Genomic DNA, 22,999 nt, shown 5'->3' with positions numbered 1-22,999 from the left:
ACTCTGTTAAGATGTGAATATTTCCTAAATTGCCTACAGATTCAACACAATCGCTGTCATAATCCCACTGGCATTTGGCAGAAATTGGAAAGTTGATCCTGACATGCTTAACAACCTTGATGGGTAGGATGGGAAGGGAGGTGGGAGAAATGTTCATATGGAGGGGGACATGGGTAAACCTACGGCTGATTCATGTTGATGTTTGATAGAAACCAGTGCAATTCTGTAAAGTAATTATCCTTGAAATAAAAATAAATATAATTTTTAAAAAGGAAGGGGAAAAAAATCATATGGAAGTTCAAGGCACCTAGAACAGGCAAAACAGTCTTTAACCAATTTTAAAAGTTACTAAAAAAAAAAGTTACTACAAAACTATAGTAACCAATAATCAAGACAGTGTGTTCGTGTTATAAGGATTTGCCTATAATTCAGTAGAATAGTATTGATAGTCCAGAAGTAGATGTTCACATTTATGGTCAATCGATTTTTGACAACGATAAATTTTCCAAGATAATTTAATGAGGAAAGAATAGTTCTTTTTTTAAAACAAAATTCACATTTTATTTAGGTTGAAATAAGCTATACAAAATTGATCTTCTTCACTGAAAATAACAGCAATATTTTCTGTATTATTCCTAGATAAACTACATTTTTGTAGGATTTCTAGGCTTTGCTTGTAAACTGAGATGAGGCAGTAGATACCATCATGGAAAAAGACAGAAGAAAATAGACAAATCAGTTGTCAGTACCCATGGCCTCTGATCCTTTTCTTGACCATGAAACGGAAGTGTTCAACATATACCTGCCAAAAGGCTTATGAAGATGTAGGCTCAGCAAAGGAATGTAAACAGCAATAACCAGATGTGGAACAACAATGGCAGGCTCTTCCATTCGAACTTTAACTTGTTGCTTCAACTTCATTTGATAAAGACAAAATCTGCACTGAAATCCTTGTTTGACACCTCACATGTTTCTCTTACAGTCTGATAATTTTCTCAACTGTCCTTTACAGATTTTTAATAGCATACTTAAAACTTCTACTATTCAAAAGTCAATCATGAGCTTCATTGTAACATTTTACAAAAATGTGTTCCTTCCTCCCATACCTCCTCTAATTTTATTTTTTCAAAGATCTGATAACTTAATACCTGACAATTGGATCCACAGAGATAAACATAATGTCTAAAACAACTTAACTAAAACAATTCCAAAGTGCCATTAGCAGAGGTCACATAAAAATGTAACATGGTACTTTCAATGCTATATTCTGGAAGAACAGTTAGGTCTCCAAAGCATGGGCATTCAAACAGGCCATTTAAACAGGCAAATTTTCAATGACTAATGAATTCGATGGGAGGCCTACAGGTCAAGATATTCAGTGATTATGTGGCCTACCCTTACAGTTTTTCTGTAAGATATTTTTAAATTTCTGTATTACAGGTTTTTTTTTCAAATATCAAATATAAGAGAAAGTCTAGGTTAAAAGTCTCTTAGGTATTTTCAATGGTTTCTGAATTATCTGTCAGAAGCTCTGACTTACTTGTATAGAGTTTGATATATGTATCGAACATTAAATCCAAATTGTGGTTTATATCAAAATTTATGTTAAGCAAAGCCAAGTTACTTGACCTTTGATCTGTCAAAGTGTTCCTCAAGTATGCTTTGAGATGCTTTCGCCCAGTTTCATAGCGTTCATTCTCAACTGTCATCACAGGAAGAACACATAGGACCTGCAGCAAGGCATAAACATTGGAAGAGACTTGTTGTCTGGCAGATGAAGTGCTTCATAAATAGCAGATGGAAGTTCTACATCTTTCCCTCTGTGTTTCCATTTGATTCTCCAACAATGCAGCTCAGCAGAGAGTGTGTCAGGATTAGGTAAGTCACTTCGGTACATGTCAGCATGGTGCTCTTCTGATGTACTGAATTTGAGCTGTCCCATGACAGAGGGTACCAGGGATAAACATTTAAGCGCTTTGTGGTGCTGTTCTGAGAATATATCTTTCAGTTCCTGAATAATGTGTTCCACAGTTGGAATACTTAGAGTTTCTTTATTGTAACTCTCAGAGATTAGCTGAGATTCCAGGTTACTGTGCTGAGCTCTGTGAAATTTCCCTGGGAGTTTCATCTGAAAACAGTTTAGTTGTCAAATCTGTGGCTTCCTCAAGTCAAAATTCATGATAAACTTCAATATTTCCCATCACTTCATTTAGTGAAGGTAACACTGCATTCAAGCTACTGGCTGCAAAAAAGACATCAGAGGTTTGTCCCTGAAGATTTTTCCCAAAGGCTCTTATAAAAGATAAAACATTTTAAAGAACAACAATGGTAACAATAAAATCAAAATCTGTTACCACACTACAGAGCACAAATGCTCGGCCAGCTATACAGTTATTCCATCTAACACTTGTATCAATATTTATTCCATCTAAACATAAAACAAGGGCTTGTAGGAGGTCCACTAAGATTTCAAAAGCATCATGCCTGCCTGTCCACTGAGAATGGCAAATTTCCTTCAGTTCTTTGCCCCTATCTCCACTGTTCTGAAAGAGGACAAAAATTACACTTTCAAGCTCTAAAAGCAGCTCTGGTGATTGATGGAAAAAAGAACAAACTTCCTCAATTGGTCCTAATGAGACAGATATTCCCATAACAGGCACTGATTTTGCCAACCACATATTTAAGGCCCAAGAAGAACAGAGTGTGTAGCCTGGGGACATTTCTGTAAAAGTCTAGAAGCAACAACTTTCATTTTGGATGAAAATCCACTAGACACAATGTAAGCCTGGCTGCAACAGTACTCCATGTTTAATCCCCATTTCTCAGTTATTATAGTGTGAAATTTCTGCATGAGCTTCATAAGGCAGAAAGCCTACAAATTCCTCTCTCAGGTTGTGAGCTTCATCAACAAACCTCACCAACACAGGCAGGTGCTCTTCCGCTGCGATGTCCACCACACCAGTGATGATGAAAAAGAAGTGAGAGTCTCTCACTTCCCTGAGGGTTTCTTCCCGAATGTAGCTCTCACAGATCTCTAGTATCTGTTTCTGCTGTTTTGGAACAGAATGTGTTAGCTGCTGTTGTCTCAAAGCGCTTTCTCAGAATCGCTTCACCAGAACTGACCTGGCACTCTAGCAGCGCTTAAAAGTTATCAGGAATAAAAAGACTTTCTTGGATTTCATCAGCTTCATGGCTGTCCAGAGGTATGTTTTGTTATCCCATAAGAATCAAAATTTTAGATAAAGATGTTAAGTATTCTTTGTTTTCCTTCTCTTCAAGAGTTAAAGGTAAATTGTCTTCATCCTGCTCTTCACCCACTCCTTGCTGCTGCTAAGTCACTTCAGTCGTGTCCGACTCTGTGCGACCCCATAGACGGCAGCCCACCTGGCTCCCCCGTCCCTGGGATTCTCCAGGCAAGGACACTGGAGTGGGTTGCCATTTCCTTCTCCAATGCATGAAAGTGAAAAGTGAAAGTGAAGTCGCTCAGTCGTGTCCGACTCTTAGCAATCCCTTGGACTTAGGCACTGGAATTTTGAGCGTTGCTGTTATTTCCTTATGTTTGGTTCCTGTTCAGAAATTTCATCAACAGGTCAAGGCCTTTTAAAAAGGCGTTCAGAAGTTGAGTCACTAACACGATCACTACTTTTCTGTTTCACTGTCTCAATTTCATCTTCACTCAATCCTTTTCATTTGTTTTCTGTGTCTACTATGTGGATTATTCCAATGGCTGGTAAGATCGAATACTATTGCTATTGCATTATCTCGGAGAACGGTCCCATAAGGACTAATTCTGCAGATCATAGAAGTTTCAAAGTGTTTGGCACACGGCCGATAATGTTTATTTAGTTGATTAGGTATTTTATCTTCTAAGTCTGCTCGCCTACAGTTCACCACCTACTTCTGGCATCTGGCCAGATCCCACGGGAACCTGAAGAAGGCCAAGTCAGACTGCATGCTCTTCCGCGTGCAGTTGTGGGCAGCGTAGAAGTTCGGAGTCGTCTGCCTGCCGGCCCGCCCAGCCCCACCACCCCTCTCCCCCCATCCGCCCAGGGCAGCCTGCCCGCCCTTCAGGGCCAAGGAGGGAAGAATAGTCCTTTTAATAAAATGTGCTGAGACAATGAATAGCCCGTTCAAAAGAATGAAGTTGGAACTCTACTTCACATCATTTACAAATATCACTTCAAAATGGAGTAAAGACCTCAATATACCAGCTGAAAATATAAAACTTATAGAAGACAGCAAAGAGTAAGTCTTATGATCTTGGATTAGGCAATAGTTTCTTAGGACCCCCAAATGCACAAGTAACAAAAGGAAAAATAAGGATTCTTCAAAATTCAAAACATTTGTGCTTCAAAGGACACCATCAAGAAAGTAAAAAGGCAACCCATGGAATGGGGCTGAAATATTTGTAAATCATATATATGAAAAGGATTTTATCTGCAATATAAAGAACACTTGTGCTTAGTCGCTCAGTCATGTCTGACCCTTTGTGACCCCTAGGACTCTTTGTGACACCGTGGACTGTAGCCCACCAGGCTCCTCTGTCCTTGGGGATTCTCCAGGCCAGAATACTGGAGTGGGTTGCCATGTCCTCCTCCAGGGGATCTTCCCAACCCAGGGATCGAAGCCAGGTCTCCCACACTGCAGGTGGACCCTTTACCATCTTAGCCACCAGGGAAGCCCAAGAATACTGAACTGGATAGCCCATCATTTCTCCAGTGGATCTTCCCTGCATTGCAGGCAGTCTTTACCAGTTGAGCTACCATAAAGAATCCTTACAATTCAATAATAAAGACACAACTAACCCAATGAAAAAATGGGCAAAGGATCTGAATGACCATTTCTCCAAAGAAGATATACAGATGTCCATTAAGCACATGAAAAGATGCTCAAGGCCACTGATCATCAGTTCAGTTCAGTTCAGTCCCTCAGTCATGTCTGACTCTTTGCGACCCCATGGACTACAGCATGCCAGGCCTCCCTGTCCATCACCAACTCCCAGAGCTTTTTCAAACTCATGTCCTTCAAGTCGGTGATGCCATCCAACCGTCTCATTCTTTGTTGTCCCCTTCTCCTCCTCCTTTCAATCTTTCCCAGCATCAGGGTCTTTTCAAATAAGGCAGCTCTTCACATCAGGTGGCCAAAGTATTGGAGCTTCAGCTTCAACATCAGTCCTTCCAATGAATATTCAGGACTGATTTCCTTTATGATTGACTGATTGGATCGCCTTGCAGTCCAAGGGACTCTCAAGAGTCTTCTCCAATATCACAGTTCAAAAGCATCCATTCTTCAGTGCTCAGCTTTCTTTATGGTCCAATTCTCACATCCATACATGACCACTGGAAAAACCACAGCTTTGACTAGACGGACCTTTGGTGGCAAAGTAATGTCTCTGCTTTTTAATATGCTGTCTGGGTTGGTCATAGCTTTTCTTCCAAGGAGCAAGCATCTTTAATTTCATGACTTCAGTCACCATCTGCAGTGATTTTGGAGCCCAAGAAGATAAAATCTGGCACTGTTTCCATTGTTTCCCCATCTATTTGCCATGAAGTGATGGGACCAGATACCATGATCTTTGTTTCCTGGTGTTGAGTTTTAAGTCACTTATCATCGGGGAAGTGCAAATGAGAAAACAATGAAATATTACTTTACCCCCACTAGGATGGCTATAATCAAAAGCACAGATAATAACAAGTGTCGTGGAGAATGAGAAGAAATTGGCAGTCTCATTCGTTGCTGGAAAGTAAAATGGTGCAGCCATTTTGGAAACCGATCTGGCAGTTCCTCAAAAGGTAAACACAGAACTAACATATAACCCAGAAATTCCACTCCAAAGTGTATGCCCAAGAAAAATGAAAACCTATATCCACATAAAAAGAATGTTTATAGCCACACTGTGTATAACAGCTAGAATGTGGGAAACCAGATTGTTGCCCTAATGGTCTGGGAGCGAGCGACGAGAATGAAGACAGAACACAAAATCTGGTGCTGTGGGTCAGGAGACCTGCAGCCTCCACTGGACTGAGGTGCAGAGCCCACTCGGAGTCCAGGTTTTATTCCTAAGTACAGACTACAAGAATTTCTTTGGCCTTATCTTTTTCAAGACATATTCTGTTTCAGTGACATACTCCTAAATGTCATGGATTACACTGACATAGTCCAGATTTCCTTATTTTTATCCCAGGCCCTTTCCTTTTAGGGCAAGCCTCGAGAACAATCAGCAAGTGTGTAGGCAGTGTTCATGCCTGGTGCTGACCCGGTGTTCCAAAGTCCATGCCTTCATGATCCCAGTCATACTCCCTCTGGGTCTGGCCTTGGGGTTTGTAACAAGGCTATTATTCTAAGAAAAACGTGAAAGATAATTATTAACATAGTTTCTTAATATGTGCTGTTTTTCCAGATTCTATTTCTGTGGAATTTCTCAAGGCTGAGAAAATACGTTATTAGGAATTCCCACTACACCAGATGGTCAAACTCAAAAGATGAGTGGATAAACAAAATGTGGTATAAATGAAATATTATTCAGTCATAAATGGAATAAGAGCCAGCCAGAAATGGCTATTATTCAGCCATGAAAATAAATGAAGTACTGATATATGCTGCAACATGGATGAATCTTAAAGATGTTATGTTAAATGAATGGAGCCAGCCACAAAAGACCACATATTGTGTGATTACATTTATACGAAATATCCAAACCAGGCAAACCCATAGAGGCAGGAAGCAGGATAGTGGATGCCTAAGGTTAGGGGGATGCAGAGAATGGGGGGTGATGGCTAAAGTGTATGGGATTTCTTTTTTTGTTGTTTATTTATTTTTAATCGAAGGATAATTGATTTACAGTATTGGTTGGATTTCTGTCATACATCAACATGAATTAGCCATAGTTGTATACATGTCCCCTCCCTCTTGAACCTCCCTCCTATCTCCCACACTTTCCCATCCCTCTAGGTTGTTACAGAGCCTCAGTTTGAATTTCCTGGAGAATAATGAAAATGTTTTAAGTTAGTTGTGGTAATAGTAGCACAACTCTGTAAATACACTAAAAACCACTAAATTGTTCACTTCAAATGGGTGAATTGTATGGTATATAAACTATATCTCAATAAAGCTATTAAAAATGTAAAAGAATCAACAATATAATGAGAGCAAGAAAGCAAGAGTCCTCGACCTGCCCAGCCAGTCACACAGTTTCTCTTTAAACATCATTCTATCTGCCGCTTCTAGCAACTCTGTGATGGAGGAACTACCTCTTTTTAGAGATAGTGCAGTTGTGTGACAAACCCTATCTCCAAAAGGAAAGAAGGGAACCAGCTTAGGTACCTGCCTATGCCAGGCTCTCCACACATCATCTCATTTAATCCTTGAAATACCCTGTAAAGAAAGTATTATTACCCAGTTTTACAGTTAAGGAAACCCGGCTCAGAGAAGCATACTATATGTCCCAAGACACACAGCTACAACACGACTAAGCAGAATTTGAACTCAGTCTGTTTGACTCCATTGCTGGCGCCCTTTCTCCAATGCCGCCCTAGTGCCTAGGATCTGAGTCCTGTGTCCCAGCTGCCGAACATCTGCTCACACTCCAGCCCCCTCCCCAGCCCCAGGCCGCTGCTCTGTGACGGTTTCCTGCCCCTTCTCCCTGCACTGTACACAGAGGACAAAGACTCGCGCTGGCACCACGCCAGCTGGCCTGATTCCCCAGAAGAAGAAATTCCAGTGCCAGGGAAGCCCGCCTGTGCCTAAGGAAGCCCTGGGGGGCCCAGAGGAATGGAGAAAAACACCCACTCCCCACGGCAAATGGGCCAGACCAGAGACTCTACCCTGCCCAAAGAGGGAACACCTGAGAGGGGCAGGCAGAGCCAGCGCTCCCATGGGAACTCATGGCCAGAATCCTCACCTTAGAGCAGAAGGCTCTGCAGTGAGACGGCAGCGGAACAGGGGCATTCTCTAGTGAGAGCAGTCAGGAGGTCTGGCCTGTGCTGGGAGCCCAGACTCTGGATTTCCAAACCAGCCCAGAGGTTCATTCCCAATCCTTAGCCCTTCCTGAGAGATGGTCCCAGCAGGTTTGGGATGGCCCACCTGGCATCCACAACCCCTTCCCATCACTGACTGTGATCTGAGCTGGGAGAAGGGGCTTTCCCTAGGAAGGGAGATGGGCCAGAAGGAAGATAGGGATGCAGAAGATGAGGCGGGGCGGGGAGGTGGGGGGGGTGGGTACTGAGTCACCACAGTCATCTTTACCTGACAGCCAGGCCTTGAGGGCAGGGCTTTTCTGCTTGGCCCAGCCAATTGGCCCCTAGGGTAGCCTAATGGGATGAGGCCAGTGACTTCTGGGTGGAGCTGGCTCCTCTTAAAGAGGGAGAGTTGTACCAGACTCAGCCTGAGCTGCAGGGTCATGGTCAAGATGAGAGGTAAGGAGGGTTCTTCCTCTGAATCTGAGAGAGAGGCACCTGAGGAAGGAGGTATTGGACGCTGAAACAGGGCAGAAGAGCTAGACTGTGGAGTGGGGGTGGCCTGGGGGGAAGGTGAAATGGGTCCAAAGGGGAGTCTGGGCATAGGGCCAGGCTAGGGAAAGAGGGGTGGGTTCTGAGATGGGATGGGAGCTAGGTCAGGGGCTATGGGTAGGTCCAGATGTTGAAAGTGAGTCAAGAGGATGGATACAGATCTGGAGAATGCATTTGGGGGTTGGGCCCACTCAAGGGGAAGGTCATGGGGACTGAGACAGAATGGCAATCACTCAGGGAGATGGGAAAACCTGTCCCAGAGGGAGAATGGAGTCCAGAGGTTGAGGTGGGCTGGGGGCTGGGGGCTGCTGGGAGGCTTGACTCTCTGTCCCACGGGGCGTGGTCACTCCTCTCCCCTTTCCTGAGAAGTCTCCCCTTCAGAAGGCTCTTCTAGCATTGGGAGTGGCCTGCACTGGGAACCAGCAGGGTCCCTGCTCCTCCTCAGTGGGTGGCCCCTGAAGACCCCTTTTCTTCTGAGAGCTTCAGCTGTGCTGCCAGTACAAAGACTAGATTAAGGGGATTCTCAGCTGCCAAAAATCCTAAAGCTAGTGCAGGGGCATCAGTGTGCCACAGCTCCTGGCTGTTCCCTTTAGAGCAAGCGACACCAAGGGAACCACACAGACTCTCTTTCAGGGTTCCAGACTCTTAGGGGAATATCTCTGTACACCAGAATAGTTATTTGAATAGGAGAAAACCAAGTCGCTCTGGACTTATGTTATGTATTAACTATGGTTTTCGATCTTGACTGCACATTAGAAAACACAGAATGTTTTGAAAAAACTACTGTGAGGCTGGAGAAGAATAACAGGACTAGCAAGTTCCTGTGGGCATGAGGAGTCATTGAGAAAGTGGTCACAATTCCGCTACTCCCCTTCCCCGAAGAGAACTGTGCTACACACATACACACACACATACACACCCACACACACACACACCCTCTCACAAATGCACACATTTCCAAAGAATACAGACATCCTCTGGCTCCCCAGTCCCATCTCATGCTGAAACACACAGAGAATCAAACACAAGAACACAAGCAACTAAATTCTCTCTGAAACTCAAGCAAATGCATACATATCATTCTCCCTCCTCCAAACACAGATCAACACACACTGTTTCTACAACATCTCTCACTTTTCTGTAAGATTCATCCACACATTTACTCAGGGACCTACACTGTCCCGCAACATACTCATTGCACATAAAATCACAAACAATGCACACTTACACAGGGCAATGACCGCAGACTCACAACCACAGCAGTTTTCTCATAGACAACCTCAAACACACACACATTCACCCTCAGAAGCAGGCACATTACCCTCCAATAGGAAGCTGCACACAACCAGGATTTTCCAATCATATCCACACACGTGAACATTCACAATCACACAACTAAAGCTAGCATAGTTCACACATCGCTCATATCCCACACAACACAGACACAGACACAATCACAAACACGTTTACAACCGCACGTTGGATAGACACTCCTGACCTTATCACTCCCACTCATCCACACAGACAAGCTCAGCCCAGGTAGGGCAGGGTACAGAGCCCCAGCCCCCATTCCTTTCTCTGCCCCAGGAATCCTGATCTTGGGGCTTCTGTTGGCCACTCCCAGCTGCCTTGGCTTCTATGAGGACTTGGCTAAGTGTTTCCAGGACCCTGAATACGAGTCTATCCTTGTCACAGCCCAGGAGGGCCTCCACACCTCCCCGGTGCCCAAGCGCATAGTGGTGGTGGGAGCTGGCATGTCAGGGCTGACGGCGGCCAAGGCCCTGCAAGATGCGGGCCATCAGGTGAGCTGGTGTGGGAGGGGCCTCAGTCCTTCACCTCCAGTTTGCTTCGTTGGGTGAAAAAAGAAAAGGAGTGGGGTCACAGACAACCCTTAGACAACTGAGCATAACCCACTGGGTCTCTTAGCCCTTAGTTATTGTTCCTCAAAAAACTGCATCCTCTGAGACTTAATTGTAACTTGTGTTCTTTTGGGAATAAAAGTAGAGAAGGGCTATGCTAGCCAGAAAGGGCCAAGAGGTGTTCTGACCTCTGCGACCCTGGAGCCCTTCTGCATCACCTACGTTACTCAGGTCTCTCTGGGAGGAAACTCCACTTTGCCCAGTTTGGTTATCCTGCACATTCCCACATTACCAGTGGGAATTCCAGAATAGAGCCTGTGGCCAGGGCAGGTGGGAAAAGGCAGTGCATGACTCTGGGAGTGACTGCAGCCTCCCTGGATACCAGGTAACCATCCTGGAAGCCAGCGACTACGTCGGGGGTCGAGTGATGACATTCAGGAATGAGAAGGAGGGCTGGTACTGTGAACTGGGGCCCATGCGAATCCCAAAGTCCCACAGGTAAGTCTCAGGAGAGGGATGGAGCAAAAGGCAAGGAGGAAGAATTGAGAGGAGTAGAGGATGGGCTGCTGCCATTGTGTCAGAGCCCTTTCAGACTCACTGTCTCATGCAATTCAATCCTGCAAGTCTGGTCCCCCAGCTGACAGAGATGACCGAGGCTCAGAGCTCAGGGTAATACAGAAAGTGGAAGATCCCAAACTAATAATGACCATTTGTTGTTGTCCGACTCTTTTGTGACCCTATGGGCTGGAACCTGCCAGATTCCTCTGTCCATGGGATTCTCCAGGCAAGAATACTGGAGGGGATAGCCATTCCCTTCTCCAGGGAATCTTCCCAATCCAAGGATCCAACCCAGGTCTCTTGCATTGCATGCAGATTCTTTACAGTCTGAGCCACCAGGGAGGCCAGGTACTACTTTAAGCTATAAAATAAATAATAATAGTAGTAGCTGTCATTCGTGAACACTTCCTATGTGTCTGGCCCTGTGCTAAATACTATGTGTGCATTATTTCATTTGACTCTCACAACCCTATAATACTTGTATTTTTCCTATTTACAAACCAAGAAACTGGGCTCAGAGATATTAAGTGACTGACCTAAGGTTCTCCTAGGAGGAAGTGACAAAGCTCCTCAAAATCAAGGGAGTACTCGGCGCCAATGCTCAATTTCTAAATCAGAATCTGGAAGAGAACCTGGCCGCCAGTTCTGGGGCTTGTAGGACAAAAAGATCCTTTGCCTGACGCCCCACCACATGCCTCATTTTTTGCCTTAAGTGGAAACTAAACCTGAGATTTCCCTACAAACACTATCCTAAACAAAACCAAAAAATTAACAGTAGCAGCGCAAAGTAGTGTCTTTAGATATGGCCTCAAACTTACTTAGGGGTTCTCTGGTGCCTCAGATGGTAAAGAATATGCCTGCAATGCAGGAGAACCTGGGTCAGGAAGATCCCCAAGAATACCCATTCCAGTATTCTTGCCCGGAGAATTTCGTGGGCAGAGGAGCCTGGTGGGCTACAGTTCAAGGTGTTGCAAAGAGTCAGACACAACTGAGCGACTAAAACTCTCACTTTTCAAGCTTACTTAGAAATGGGATTTTAAATTCTGTCTGAAACAAAATGTCTTGGGCTCTGTAGCTGAGCTCTCTATGCTGGGATTTCCTTAAGGGCCTTCTTTCAGTCATGGGGAAAACCTACTCCCTGTCTCCCTCAGTGCAAAAATAAGAGAAAAAGAACTAACGCAGCAGTAAGAGAAGCCGAGATTAGAGATGGGGCGGCAGTCGGTCTGGGCTCCTTGGGCACACGAAGAAACTGGTCTTCCTGGAAATAGTTTCTACTGTGAGGTAAACAGGAATGAGATGTCACATGGATGAGGGCCACGTTGCACCTGTGTCTGTTCCAGGTTGGTCCACACCTATGTCAGGAAGCTGGGCCTGAAGCTAAACAAGTTCCTCCAGTATGATGACAACACCTGGTACTTCATCAACAGAAAACGCTACCGCGCCAGGGAGATTAAGGCCAACCCAGAGCTTCTAGGCTATTCCATGAACCCAAGAGAAAAGGGCAAGAATGCTATAAATCTTTTCTACCAGTCCCTTGGCAAGGTGACTTCTGCCTCCTTCCTCTCCCCACCGTCCCCCACTGCCACCCCAGGGTCAGGAAAAAACAGGTCTGGCCAAAAGTCACCTAGCAAGCTAGGCGACCATCCATCAGGCCACCTTACTCCTACCTGACACTCTTATGATTGGTCTATCTTCCTTCTAACACCCCCTAAGAATGTTGCCACCCGAGCCCTAGTGCCCAGCTCCATCTCTTCTGTCCCGTGTGGACCAATCATCCATTCCTTGGTTAAGCAGTAGAAGGAAGGGGAATCACCAGGTAATCCAATCCTTGGTAATGAATCAGTCTTCCTGGATTGAAGTAAATGTCTTCACCTTTAAATTAAATGAAGGAGAGATCTGGGGGGGAAGAGAAAATTTAGGAGGTGGAAACTCCCTTCCCCTTTTCCTTCCATCTACTTCCTCTTAGTCCCCGCCCTCTTCAAAGGATCGTCCAGAGAACCCAGAAGTCCCGCCTCTGGCTCTATGACTTTCAAGTTACTTCCCCTTGCTCTTCTCTACAGCTCAAAAGCCTGAAAGAATTAAACTGCAGCCACTTGATGTCCTTTTACGATTCTTACTCCACCAAGGTGAGTGAGGCAAAGTCCCAAGATAGGGATGAAAGGGGTCTGTGCTCAACCTAGACCCCTGAGATTGTCCCCTCCTTACCAGAACCTTTTCCCAGTGCCCAAGGCTTCACCTCCCTGGAGTCCCCTCACCCCTGCTTCAACCTTGCCTACCCCAGGCCCCTACTGAGGCCCCTTCCTACACACTGTGCCCTCTATCTGATGCTTCCATCCAGCAGGCTCACCTGCTGAAGGAAGGGATGCTGAGTCAAGGAGGAGTAAAGATGATCAGGGATGTGATGAATGAGGACGCTGGACACTACAAGTCCCTTCTGGAGTCCCTTCAGATGGACATGATCTTCACAGCTAATGAGTAAGGCTGATCTGGACCAGACCTTGAGTCTACCCCTTTCTCAAACACGCAGAACAGAGAAAGGGAACTTTGATTACTGAGTAGTTCCTATGTGCCAGGTGCCATGCTAAGCATTGTCCAAGGATGATCACATTTAATGCTATGATCACTTGGAAGGTCAGTTCAGTTCAGTTCAGTTCAGTCGCTCAGTCGTGTCTGACTCTGCAAGCCCATGAATTGCAGCACACCAGGCCTCCCTGTCCATCACCAACTCCCGGAGTTCACTCAGACTCACGTCCATCGAGTCCGTGATGCCATCCAGCCATCTCATCCTCGGTCGTCCCCTTCTCCTCCTGCCCCCAATCCCTCCCAGCATCAGAGTCTTTTCCAGTGAGTCAACTCTTTGCATGAGGTGGCCAAAGTACACTGTAATTCAGAGTCATGTTACCAGTGAGGGGGCTGAGGCTCAGAGAAGTCATGCAACTCAGATTCACACAAGCTGGGCAAGGGCTGGAACACGTAGGTCTGCAGGACGCCTCCTGGGATGCAGAATTGCATGGTGGCTGAAGCCATGGGCTTTCCTGCTAGATTGCACATGTCATTGTGAGAAAGTCCCTTTTTTCTGGGTGTTCATTTTCCAAACTAAAAGTAAGCAATGAACCCTTCCTCACAGAGGTTAGTTAAGGTGCCGTGTGTGAAGTACACGGACTTCCTAGGTTGCTCAATGGTAAAGAATCTGCCTGCAATGCAGGAGACCCAAGAAACGCAGGTTCCATCCCTGGGTGTGGAAGATCCCATGGAGAAGGAAGTGGCACCCCACTCCAGTATTCTTGCCTGGAGAATTCCATGGACAGAGTAACCTGGTAGGCTACTGTCCATGGGGTTGCAAAAGAGTCAGACACGACTGAGCATGCATGAAGTATCCACCACATAGTGCAGGAGGCCCGTTTCCCCCCTTTTTGGACTGGGATTGCTGCTGGCAACTCAGAAGACTGACTTGGTGCCTCCCACACTCCCCCCCACCAAACCCCGCTTCCCTCTCTTCACCACTACAGCTTTTCCGAGATCACCGGTGGTTTTGACCAGCTTCCCAAAGCCCTTAACGCCAGCCTGAAGCCTGGCACCGTCCGTCTGGGCTCCAAGGTGGAAAAGGTAGTGAGAGATGGACCTGAGGTTCGGATTTCCTACCGGACAGGCGAAACCAACTCCACCCTGCGCGCCCTCACCGCAGACTTTGTCATCATCTCCGCCTCAGCCAAGGCGACGCGTCTCATCACCTTTGAGCCCCTGCTCTCCCAAGACAAGATGGACGCGCTCCGCTCAGTGCGTTATACCAGCGCCACCAAGGTGGTTCTGGCGTGCAACGAGTCCTTCTGGGAGCGGGACGGCATCCACGGCGGGGTCTCCATCACAGACCTGCCCTCCCGCCACATCTACTACCCCAGCCACCACCTCCCCAGCGGCAAGGGCGTCCTGCTGGCCTCCTACACCGTGGGCAAAGACTCCCTTTTCTTCGCATCCATGCAGCAGGACCAGATGGTGGATATCGTCCTGAGGGACCTGGCGGCGGTGCACCAGATTCCCAAGGAGGATCTGCAACGCATGTGCCCCTCTTCTGTGCTCAAGCGCTGGTCTCTGGACCCCCTCTTCATGGGTGCCTTCACCGAGTTCACACCCTATCAGTTTGTGGACTATTCGCAGCAACTTTTCCATCCAGAGGGCCGCATCCACTTTGCTGGCGAGCACACCTGCCTGCCCCATGCCTGGATAGACACAGCTATCAAGTCCGGCCTCCAGGTAGCCAAGAACATCCAGACTGCCGTGGACAAAGAGGCCACTGAGAGATAGAACCCTTCACCAACAGTCACAATCATTTCTAACCCTAAGAGAAATCCCTGAGGGAATCTGGCAGGGAGCCGCCTGTGAGGTGGGAGTTGGAGGCAGAGACCCTGGCCAGACGTCAATGTTAGTTTCCCTGGCCCGCAAACAGGATCCTCCAAACACCAGACAAAGATCCCAGCTGGAAATTCATCCCCTTTCCTGCTTCTCTCTCCTGCAAGCCCTTGAGAAGTGTCAGCAGAGTCAGGGTATTTGGAGGGATAGGGGAAAAAAATCAAGGATGGAAGTACTAGAATCAGACCTTAGCTTGAATAATCAGTTCAGTTCAGTTCAGTCACTCAGTCGTATCCGACTCTTTGTGATCCCATGAATCACAGCACGCCAGGCCTCCCTGTCCATCACCAACTCCCGGAGTTCACTCAGACTCACGTCCATCGAGTCAGTGATGCCATCCAGCCATCTCATCCTCTGTCGTCCCCTTATCCTCCTGTCCCCAGTCCCTCCCAGCATCAGAGTCTTTTCCAATGAGTCAACTCTCCTCATGAGGTGGCCAGAGTATTGGAGTTTCGGCTTTAGCATCATTCCTTCCAAAGAAATCCCAGGGTTGATCTCCTTCAGAATGGACTGGTTGGATCTCCTTGCAGTCCAAGGGACTCTCAAGAGTCTTCTCCAACACCACAGTTCAAAAGTATCAATTCTTTGGTGCTCAACCTTCTTTACAGTCCAACTCTCATATCCATACATGACCACTGGAAAAACCATAGCCTTGACTAGACAGACTTTTGTTGGCAAAGGAATGTCTCTACTTTTGAATATGCTGTCTAGGTTGGTCATAACTTTCCTTCCAAGGAGTAAGCGTCTTTTAATTTCATGGCTGCAGTCACCATCTGCAGTGATTTTTGAGCCCCCGAAAATAAAGTCTGATACTGTTTCCACTGTTTCCCCATCTATTTGCCATGAAGTGATGGGACCAGATGCCATGATCTTCGTTTTCTGAATGTTGAGCTTGAAGCCAACTTTTTCACTCTCCTCTCTCACTTTCATCAAGAGGCTTTTGAGTTCCTCTTCAATTTCTGCCATAAGGGTGGTGTCATCTGCATATCTGAGGTGATTTATATTTCTCCCAGCAATCTAGATTCCAGCTTGTGTTTCTTCCAATCCAGCATTGCTTATGATGTACTCTGCATAGAAGTTAAATAAGCAGGGTCACAATATGCAGCCTTGACGTACTCCTTTTCCTATTTGAAACCAGTCTGTTGTTCCATGTCCAGTTCTAACTGTTGCTTCCTGACCTGCATACAGATTTCTCAAGAGACAGATCAGGTGGTCTGGGATTCCCATCTCTTTCAGAATTTTCCACGGTTTACTGTGATCCACACAGTCAAAGGCTTTGGCATAGTCAATAAAGCAGAAATATGTTTTCCTGGAACTCTCTTGCTTTTTCCATGATCCAGCAGATGTTGGCAATTTGATCTCTGGTTCCTCTGCCTTTTCTAAAACCAGCTTGAACATCAGGAAGTTCACGGTTCACATAGTGCTGAAGTCTGGCTTGGAGAATTTTGAGCATTACTTTACTAGTGTGTGAGATGAGTGCAATTGTGTGTAATAGTAACAAAATATCTTGCATAATAGTAACAAGCAAAAGAGAAAGGTTTCAACAACACCCAAATTTCTGACATCTACAATTAGAAGCCCCTAAAGGAACAGACAAACTCAAACCACAGCACTGTTAAAACACAGATTAGCCACATGAACCCACAGTGCAGCAAACCCCATCATTGAGCGCCTGAGCCAGGGGGCCCACATCTTAGTTCAGCTGGAGTCAGGGTGGATGAGAGATAACAGTTCTTTTTTGCTCTTTTCTGAGCCTGCAAAATGGGACCTGGCTTCCTAGACATTTCCTGGCCCATGGACTTTTTCTCTCTGCCCTGATCTCCTCATCACCAATTAGAACTCACCTCCCTGCCTCTGCCTGTCCAGTCCACACATCCCCCTAGAAGGATGCCAATTACATTCTAGACGCTCCCTCCACACTCTGCTCCTCATTAACACCTGCCCTGTCCTTCCAGGCCTAGCTGAACATGTTCCCTCTCCCCAGATCCTTTCTTAATGACCAAACTCAGACCCCCAAGGACCTCTTTCCTTTGAACCACAACCTTTTCTACCTGGAGTCCCAAACATCTGGACTGTGGATCTTCTGGTACTACTACCTCTTATTTATCCAAGTAGACAGAAGTAAATAAAGCGGTAAACCCTCTCACTGGAGAGCTTTCCTACCAGGAGGACTCCAGATCAGCATGCTGTCTTGAAAATGGCAAATTTATAGGAAGAAGGGATAGAGGGAGGAAACATTTTCTTACTGCATTTGGTCTATCGTTAAAACTCCAGCCTACTTAATTTGGGTTATCTATGTACCTCTAGATTAGTCCGGAGAAGGCAATGGCACCCCACTCTGGTACTCTTGCCTGGAAAATCCCATGGACAGAGGAGCCTGGTAGGCTTCAGTCCATGAAGTCAGTCAGGGCTTTTTCCAATTCAGGTGCTGGAATTCAAACCCAAACTACCTTAGGGAAAAGGCAATGCTTTGGCTCGCATATCTGAAAAGTCCAGGATGAAGCTTCCTTCACCAAGACTAACTGGGTTCAGGAACTGATGAGTCATCATTAAGCTTCTCTCTTTCCACCTCTTGACTCTGCTTTCCTAAGTTAGGGTCCATACTGAGTTGAATGATGTTCCCCAAAGTTCATATCAACCCAAAACCTGTGAAGGTGATTTTATTTGGAAATAGTCTTTGCAGATGTAACCAAGTTAAGATGAGGCCATACTGGATTTGTATGGTCCCTAATCCAGTAACTGGTGTCCTGATAAAAGGGAAATTTGAACACAAACATACACAGAGGGAAGACAGCCATGTGAAGATGGAGGCAGATTGGAGTGATGCACCTACAAGCCAAGGAATGCCAAGGATTGCAAAACCTCCACAAACTAGGAGGAGGCACGTAACAGACTCTGCCGCAGAGCGCTCCGAAGGAACCAGCCTTGTGACACTGGTCTTGGACTTCTAGTCCCCAGAGCTGGGAGAAAATAAATCTCTGCTGTTTTAATCCACCTAATTTTATGGTAATTTGTTTCAGCAGCCCTAGGAATCTAATACAGCTTCCTTCGTTCTTCTGGCAAGAAATACAGTCAGAAGCAACTCCAAGATTATATCTTCATAGGTTGCCATTCAAGGGGAAAGAAAGGGCTTCTTTCTCCCAGGTTTTTTTAGTTGCTAAGTCGTGGCCCACCCTTTGCGACCCCATCAAGTTCCCATCAAGTAGCCCATCAAGTTCCTCTGTCCAAGGGATTTCTTAGGCAGGAATACTGGAGTTGATTGCCGTTTCCTTCTCCAGGGGATCTTCCTGACCCAGGGGTTGAACTCACGTCTCCGGCTTGGCAGGAGGATTCTTCATCACTGAGCCACCTGGGAAGCCAGAGCATTCATTTATATTTTCATCCTGCCCATCCATGCTTAGTTGGCCCCACCTCTCAACCTAGAAAGTAGATCTTGTGATCAGCGACCAGTGGAAGGGATGAATGGGACAATCTTCTAAGAATTATAGGCTGGACAGACAAATATAACAGATGGGCTAGGGAATACAGCTGAGCCATTCCAGCCCTGGATTAAATCAGCTCCCTTGGAGTTTCCAGTGCAAGATGATTCACCGTCAACAGTCATGATGCACATGGTGAACTCCCTAGAACCTGTCTACACCAAAGGGGAGTCACTTTCCAAACTGTCTTCTGGGCTGTTTATCTTTAATAACCCCATTAGTGTCATGACAAAGGCCATGCCTTCTTGAGGCTCTTAGAAAAGAGGAGGAATCCTGACCCAGTGAAGTCCAGGCAGAGAAAGAAAAAGGTGGAACTGGGGGAGAGCAAGGTCCCTGGGGAAGGGCTCACCATAAACCCCTTTGGCTAAGAGAAGGACCCTGAAGAAACAAATCAGGGAAGAGCAGAGGCAAGAACAAGGAAGCAAAGGGCTCTTTGCTGGCCTCTGCCCATCGGATATAAAACTGAGGCCCCAGGGGCATGGAAATCAGCTGTGCAAAGAGGATGAAGTAGGAGGAGAGGAGGGTAGAGGACGGAACCACAGACCCAATCTGTAGTTTGGAGGGAAATTACTCCCAGCATTTGGATGGGAGTATTAGGCAGAAGAGAAAATGTTCAGAGAGAGTTTTTTGTTGTAGAACTGCCACATGAGGTTCTCAATGACAAAAATCTGAAATGAAATCTGAGTGATTTAAGTTGAAAAGGAATTTGAGGAAGACCATCAGGAGGCTCACAACACTGTCAGGAATGTAAGTGGGAAGATGCCAAAGGAGACCTGTGACCTGAGCCACGGCCGAGCTCCTGCCACAGGGGCAGCCCGAGAGATGGCAGTGTGGCCAGGGAATGCTGCTTTGGCTATTGGGACCACCACCATGCTCTTGTCTACTGCTGCCAGAGCTATTTCTGTCTAATGCTTTTTCATTTCCCCCAGATTCAAAATCATGGATGGGAGCATGCTAGCTGAGCCTAGGTCAGCACCCACTCACTGGCTTCAGGGTCAGGGAAAGCAAGTAACCAACAATACTCTAGCTTTTGGAGTGGGGAGTGAAGTATTGCCTTTCATCAGACCTTACTGTGGTGGGTTCTCCAGGCACAGGAAGCAGGTATTAATGCTGGCAACCAAAAGGCAAAGGCAAGGTAAGCCCCTAAGGGAAGGACAGGGCACAGACCACCTCTGCCACGTGAGCCACTGAACCTCTCTGAGTCTCACTTCCTCAGCTGATCAATCAGGATAATACCCCAGCATATCGTGGCTGACGGGATTAGAGATCGTGTACCTGGAAGCACCTGGAGATTCGTATGTGCATAGAGCATGCAGGAGGCCTTTGCCTCCAGTGCACTGAGAAAGGAATTATTCCCAGGTTAAGGGCGAGAACACAAAGCTTAGTGGGATAGAGTGACTCGCTGCAGCTTCTACAGCCAGGCGTTGGAAGAGAATTCACAGCCAGGACTGCCTGACTCAGAAGTCCAGCTCTTGCCACAGCACAATGCTGCTAGTCTGGAGAGAGAAATTGTTAGTGCAAGTTCCTGTCCCCGACACACAGTGAGGCCGAACTGAAACATCAAAGTTTGGAGCAGAGAAAGGTTTATTGCAGGGCCATGTAAAAAGATGGGGGCTCATGCTCTAAAAAGCCCTGAACTCTCCAAAGGGTTTCAACAAAGCACTTTTTAAAGCCAGGTGTGGGGCAGAGGGCAGGGGCGGTTGGGTTGCCAGGTCTGTGATCAGCTTGTGCACAGTTCTCTGACTGGGTGATGGTGAGATAACACGTGGTGTTACAGGGGTTAACATTAACAGTCCTTAGGCTCCAAGAGGCCTGGGGCTATATGCTCATGGTCATCAAGTGGTTAATATCTTCCATTTGATGGGGGGCCAGGGGCTCAGATCTATAAAGCAACTCAGGAAATGTGCATCAAATACTGTTGTTTAGGTACCTCAGGGGCTTTCCTGTGGCTCAGACAGTAAAGAATCTGCCTGCAATGCAGGAGACCCGGGTCCAATCCCTGGGTCAGGAAGATCCCCTGGAGAAGGGCATGGCAACCCACTCCAATATTCTTGCCTGGAGAATTCCATGGACAGAGGAACCTGGTGGGCTACAGTCCACGTGGTCACAAAGAATCGGACACAACTGAGCAACTAACACTTCCACCTTTTTGTTTTTTCAGGCACTTCAGAGGGAAGCTAAAGCAGAGAATATGAGGGAAAGGCCTGTCCTAGGAAGGCTCCATGGGGTCCTACTTGGTTACAAAATGACTGGCCTGAAAGAGATGGGACAAAATTTAGACCACGAAGACACTGAGGCAGGCAAGGTGGTAGGAGCCTATGAGGGCAGAGATGAGCATGGGCTAGAATATTATCTCTACAAAGCTATGCTCCCTCATTTCCTTTCTACATGCTTTCTTGAGGCGAGAAAGAAAAGAGTGGAGTAGTGACTCTTAAAACCAATATCCTCACTCCAGATCTCTACTACAAATTTCAGTGAGTAACCTTTTCAATTTCTGCATCAAAACCTGGGAACACTCATAGAAGGGTGAGTGCATAGAACAGCTGTATGTAACATATGCCTGAACCAAAGCAACAGTTGAGAATGACTCCAATAACTCCCAAGAGGTAAAAACATGCCACATTCTACCCCAGAATGTACCACCCACACAAGCCACGTGGAGGTCTAACTCTGGGAATCCCAAGCCGAAGCTTTACTCTACAAGTATGGGGAATCAAATAAAGTCTCCCTTGGAATCCCAGGGCATGACATCTTCTCTTCCTGCCACCAGGGATCTTCTTAGAACCCAGGGAGTACATCATGGGCCAGGTGCCAGAACTGTAGATTAAGAAGCAAGCTAGAACTTGGAATTGGGCCCCTTCAGATGCCAAGAATCTGTTAACAGGCCTCAGGGGAAAGGATGAGGAAGGAGAGGTGGAGGAGAAGGAAGGGGACCCAGTCAGGAACAAAAACTCAGTACCTTTTCACCCTCCTTTACCAAACACTTTATATTGATCATCAATTGTTGGTCTTCCTGCTTGACAGAGAAGGAATTGAGGCTGTGCGAGTGAGAACAACTCAGCATGCAAGTGTAAGCACCCAGACTAGTTGGTCACAATAACAGCCATCATTGTTGAGTCTTACTTACATGTATCACATACATTCATTTTCTAACTGAATCCCCACCCGATCCCCCACAAAAACCAAGCTCTATGAAACAGGTACAACTATCACCTCCATTTTACAAATGAAGAAATTGAGAAGTAGAAAGCTTCGTTTGTTTAGCTTTTATTTGGCTGCACCAGGTCTTAGTGGTGGCTCGTGGGATCTTCATTGCTACACTTGGGACCTTCTTTGCAGCATGCAGAATCCTAGTTCCTTGGCCTGAACTAGGATTGAACCTGGGCCGCCTTGTACTGGGAACACAAAATCTTAACCAACAGACCACGAGGGAGGTCCTAGAAAGCTTGTTTTGCTCTAAGTTGCATAAACAGGATTCTGCATCTGACGCCCTGCATGTATTCAAATTTTTAGTTTCACATGTAAATTACAGAACTATGGATAGAGGTTTGTGAATTGTACAGGAGGCAGTGATCAAGATCATCCCCAAGAAAAAGAAATGCAAAAAGACAAAATGGTTGTCTGAGGGGGGCTTACAAATAGCTGAGAAAAGAAGAGAAGTTAAAGGCAAAGGAGAAAAGGGAACATATACCCATTTGAATGCAGAGTTCCAAAGAATACCAAGGAGAGAGAAGAAAGCTTTCCTCAGTGATCAGTGCAAAGAAATAGAGGAAAACAACAGAATGGGAAAGACTAGAGATCTCTTTAAGAAAAGTGAAAATAACAAGGGAATTTCATGCAAAGATGGGTACAATAAAGGTCAGAAATGGTATGGATCTAACAGAAGCAGAAGATACTAAGAAGAGGTGGCAAGAATCCACAGAAGAACTATGCAAAAAAGATCTTCATAACCCAGTAGCCATGATGATGTAATCACTCACCTAGAGCCAGACATTCTGGAATGTGAAGCCAAGTGGGCCTTAGAAAGCATCACTACGAACAAAGCTAGTGGAGGTGATGGAATTCCAGTTGAGCTATTTCAAACCCTGAAAGATGATGCTGTTAAAGTGCTACACTCAAGATGCCAGCAAATTTGGAAAACTCAGTAGTGGCCACAGGACTGGAAAAGGTCAGTTTTCATTCCAATCCC

The 22,999-nt window shown here is 46.1% G+C and overlaps 1 protein-coding gene and 1 pseudogene across 1 annotated transcript; one reads left to right on the top strand and one right to left on the bottom strand.

Moving 5' to 3' along the window:
• Nucleotides 1-1,490: 1,490 nt before the first annotated feature.
• Nucleotides 1,491-7,947, bottom strand: LOC138433028 (52 kDa repressor of the inhibitor of the protein kinase-like; annotated as a pseudogene).
• A 451-nt stretch (nt 7,948-8,398) lies between these two features.
• Nucleotides 8,399-15,226, top strand: LOC138432985 (L-amino-acid oxidase-like). Its single transcript, XM_069574901.1, has 7 exons — nt 8,399-8,414; nt 10,095-10,309; nt 10,752-10,864; nt 12,265-12,466; nt 12,985-13,050; nt 13,266-13,399; nt 14,434-15,226. The coding sequence occupies exons 1-7, from the start codon at nt 8,399-8,401 to the stop codon at nt 15,224-15,226; spliced, it is 1,539 nt and encodes a 512-aa protein (XP_069431002.1).
• The last annotated feature ends 7,773 nt before the right edge of the window (nt 15,227-22,999 follow it).

The sequence above is a fragment of the Ovis canadensis genome, chromosome 1 (genome assembly GCF_042477335.2).
Source record: "Ovis canadensis isolate MfBH-ARS-UI-01 breed Bighorn chromosome 1, ARS-UI_OviCan_v2, whole genome shotgun sequence".
Taxonomy (NCBI): domain Eukaryota; kingdom Metazoa; phylum Chordata; class Mammalia; order Artiodactyla; family Bovidae; genus Ovis; species Ovis canadensis.
Note: the sequence above shows the minus strand (reverse complement) of the source record. Positions and strands in the feature narration are given on the sequence as shown.

Excerpts from the sequence above, each read along its gene's own strand:
- LOC138432985 (XM_069574901.1), top strand. Across the intron at positions 12,467-12,984 it reads TCTACCAGTCCCTTGGCAAG|CTCAAAAGCCTGAAAGAATT; the intron begins GTGACTTCTGCC and ends TCTTCTCTACAG. Across the intron at positions 13,400-14,433 it reads ATGATCTTCACAGCTAATGA|CTTTTCCGAGATCACCGGTG; the intron begins GTAAGGCTGATC and ends TCACCACTACAG.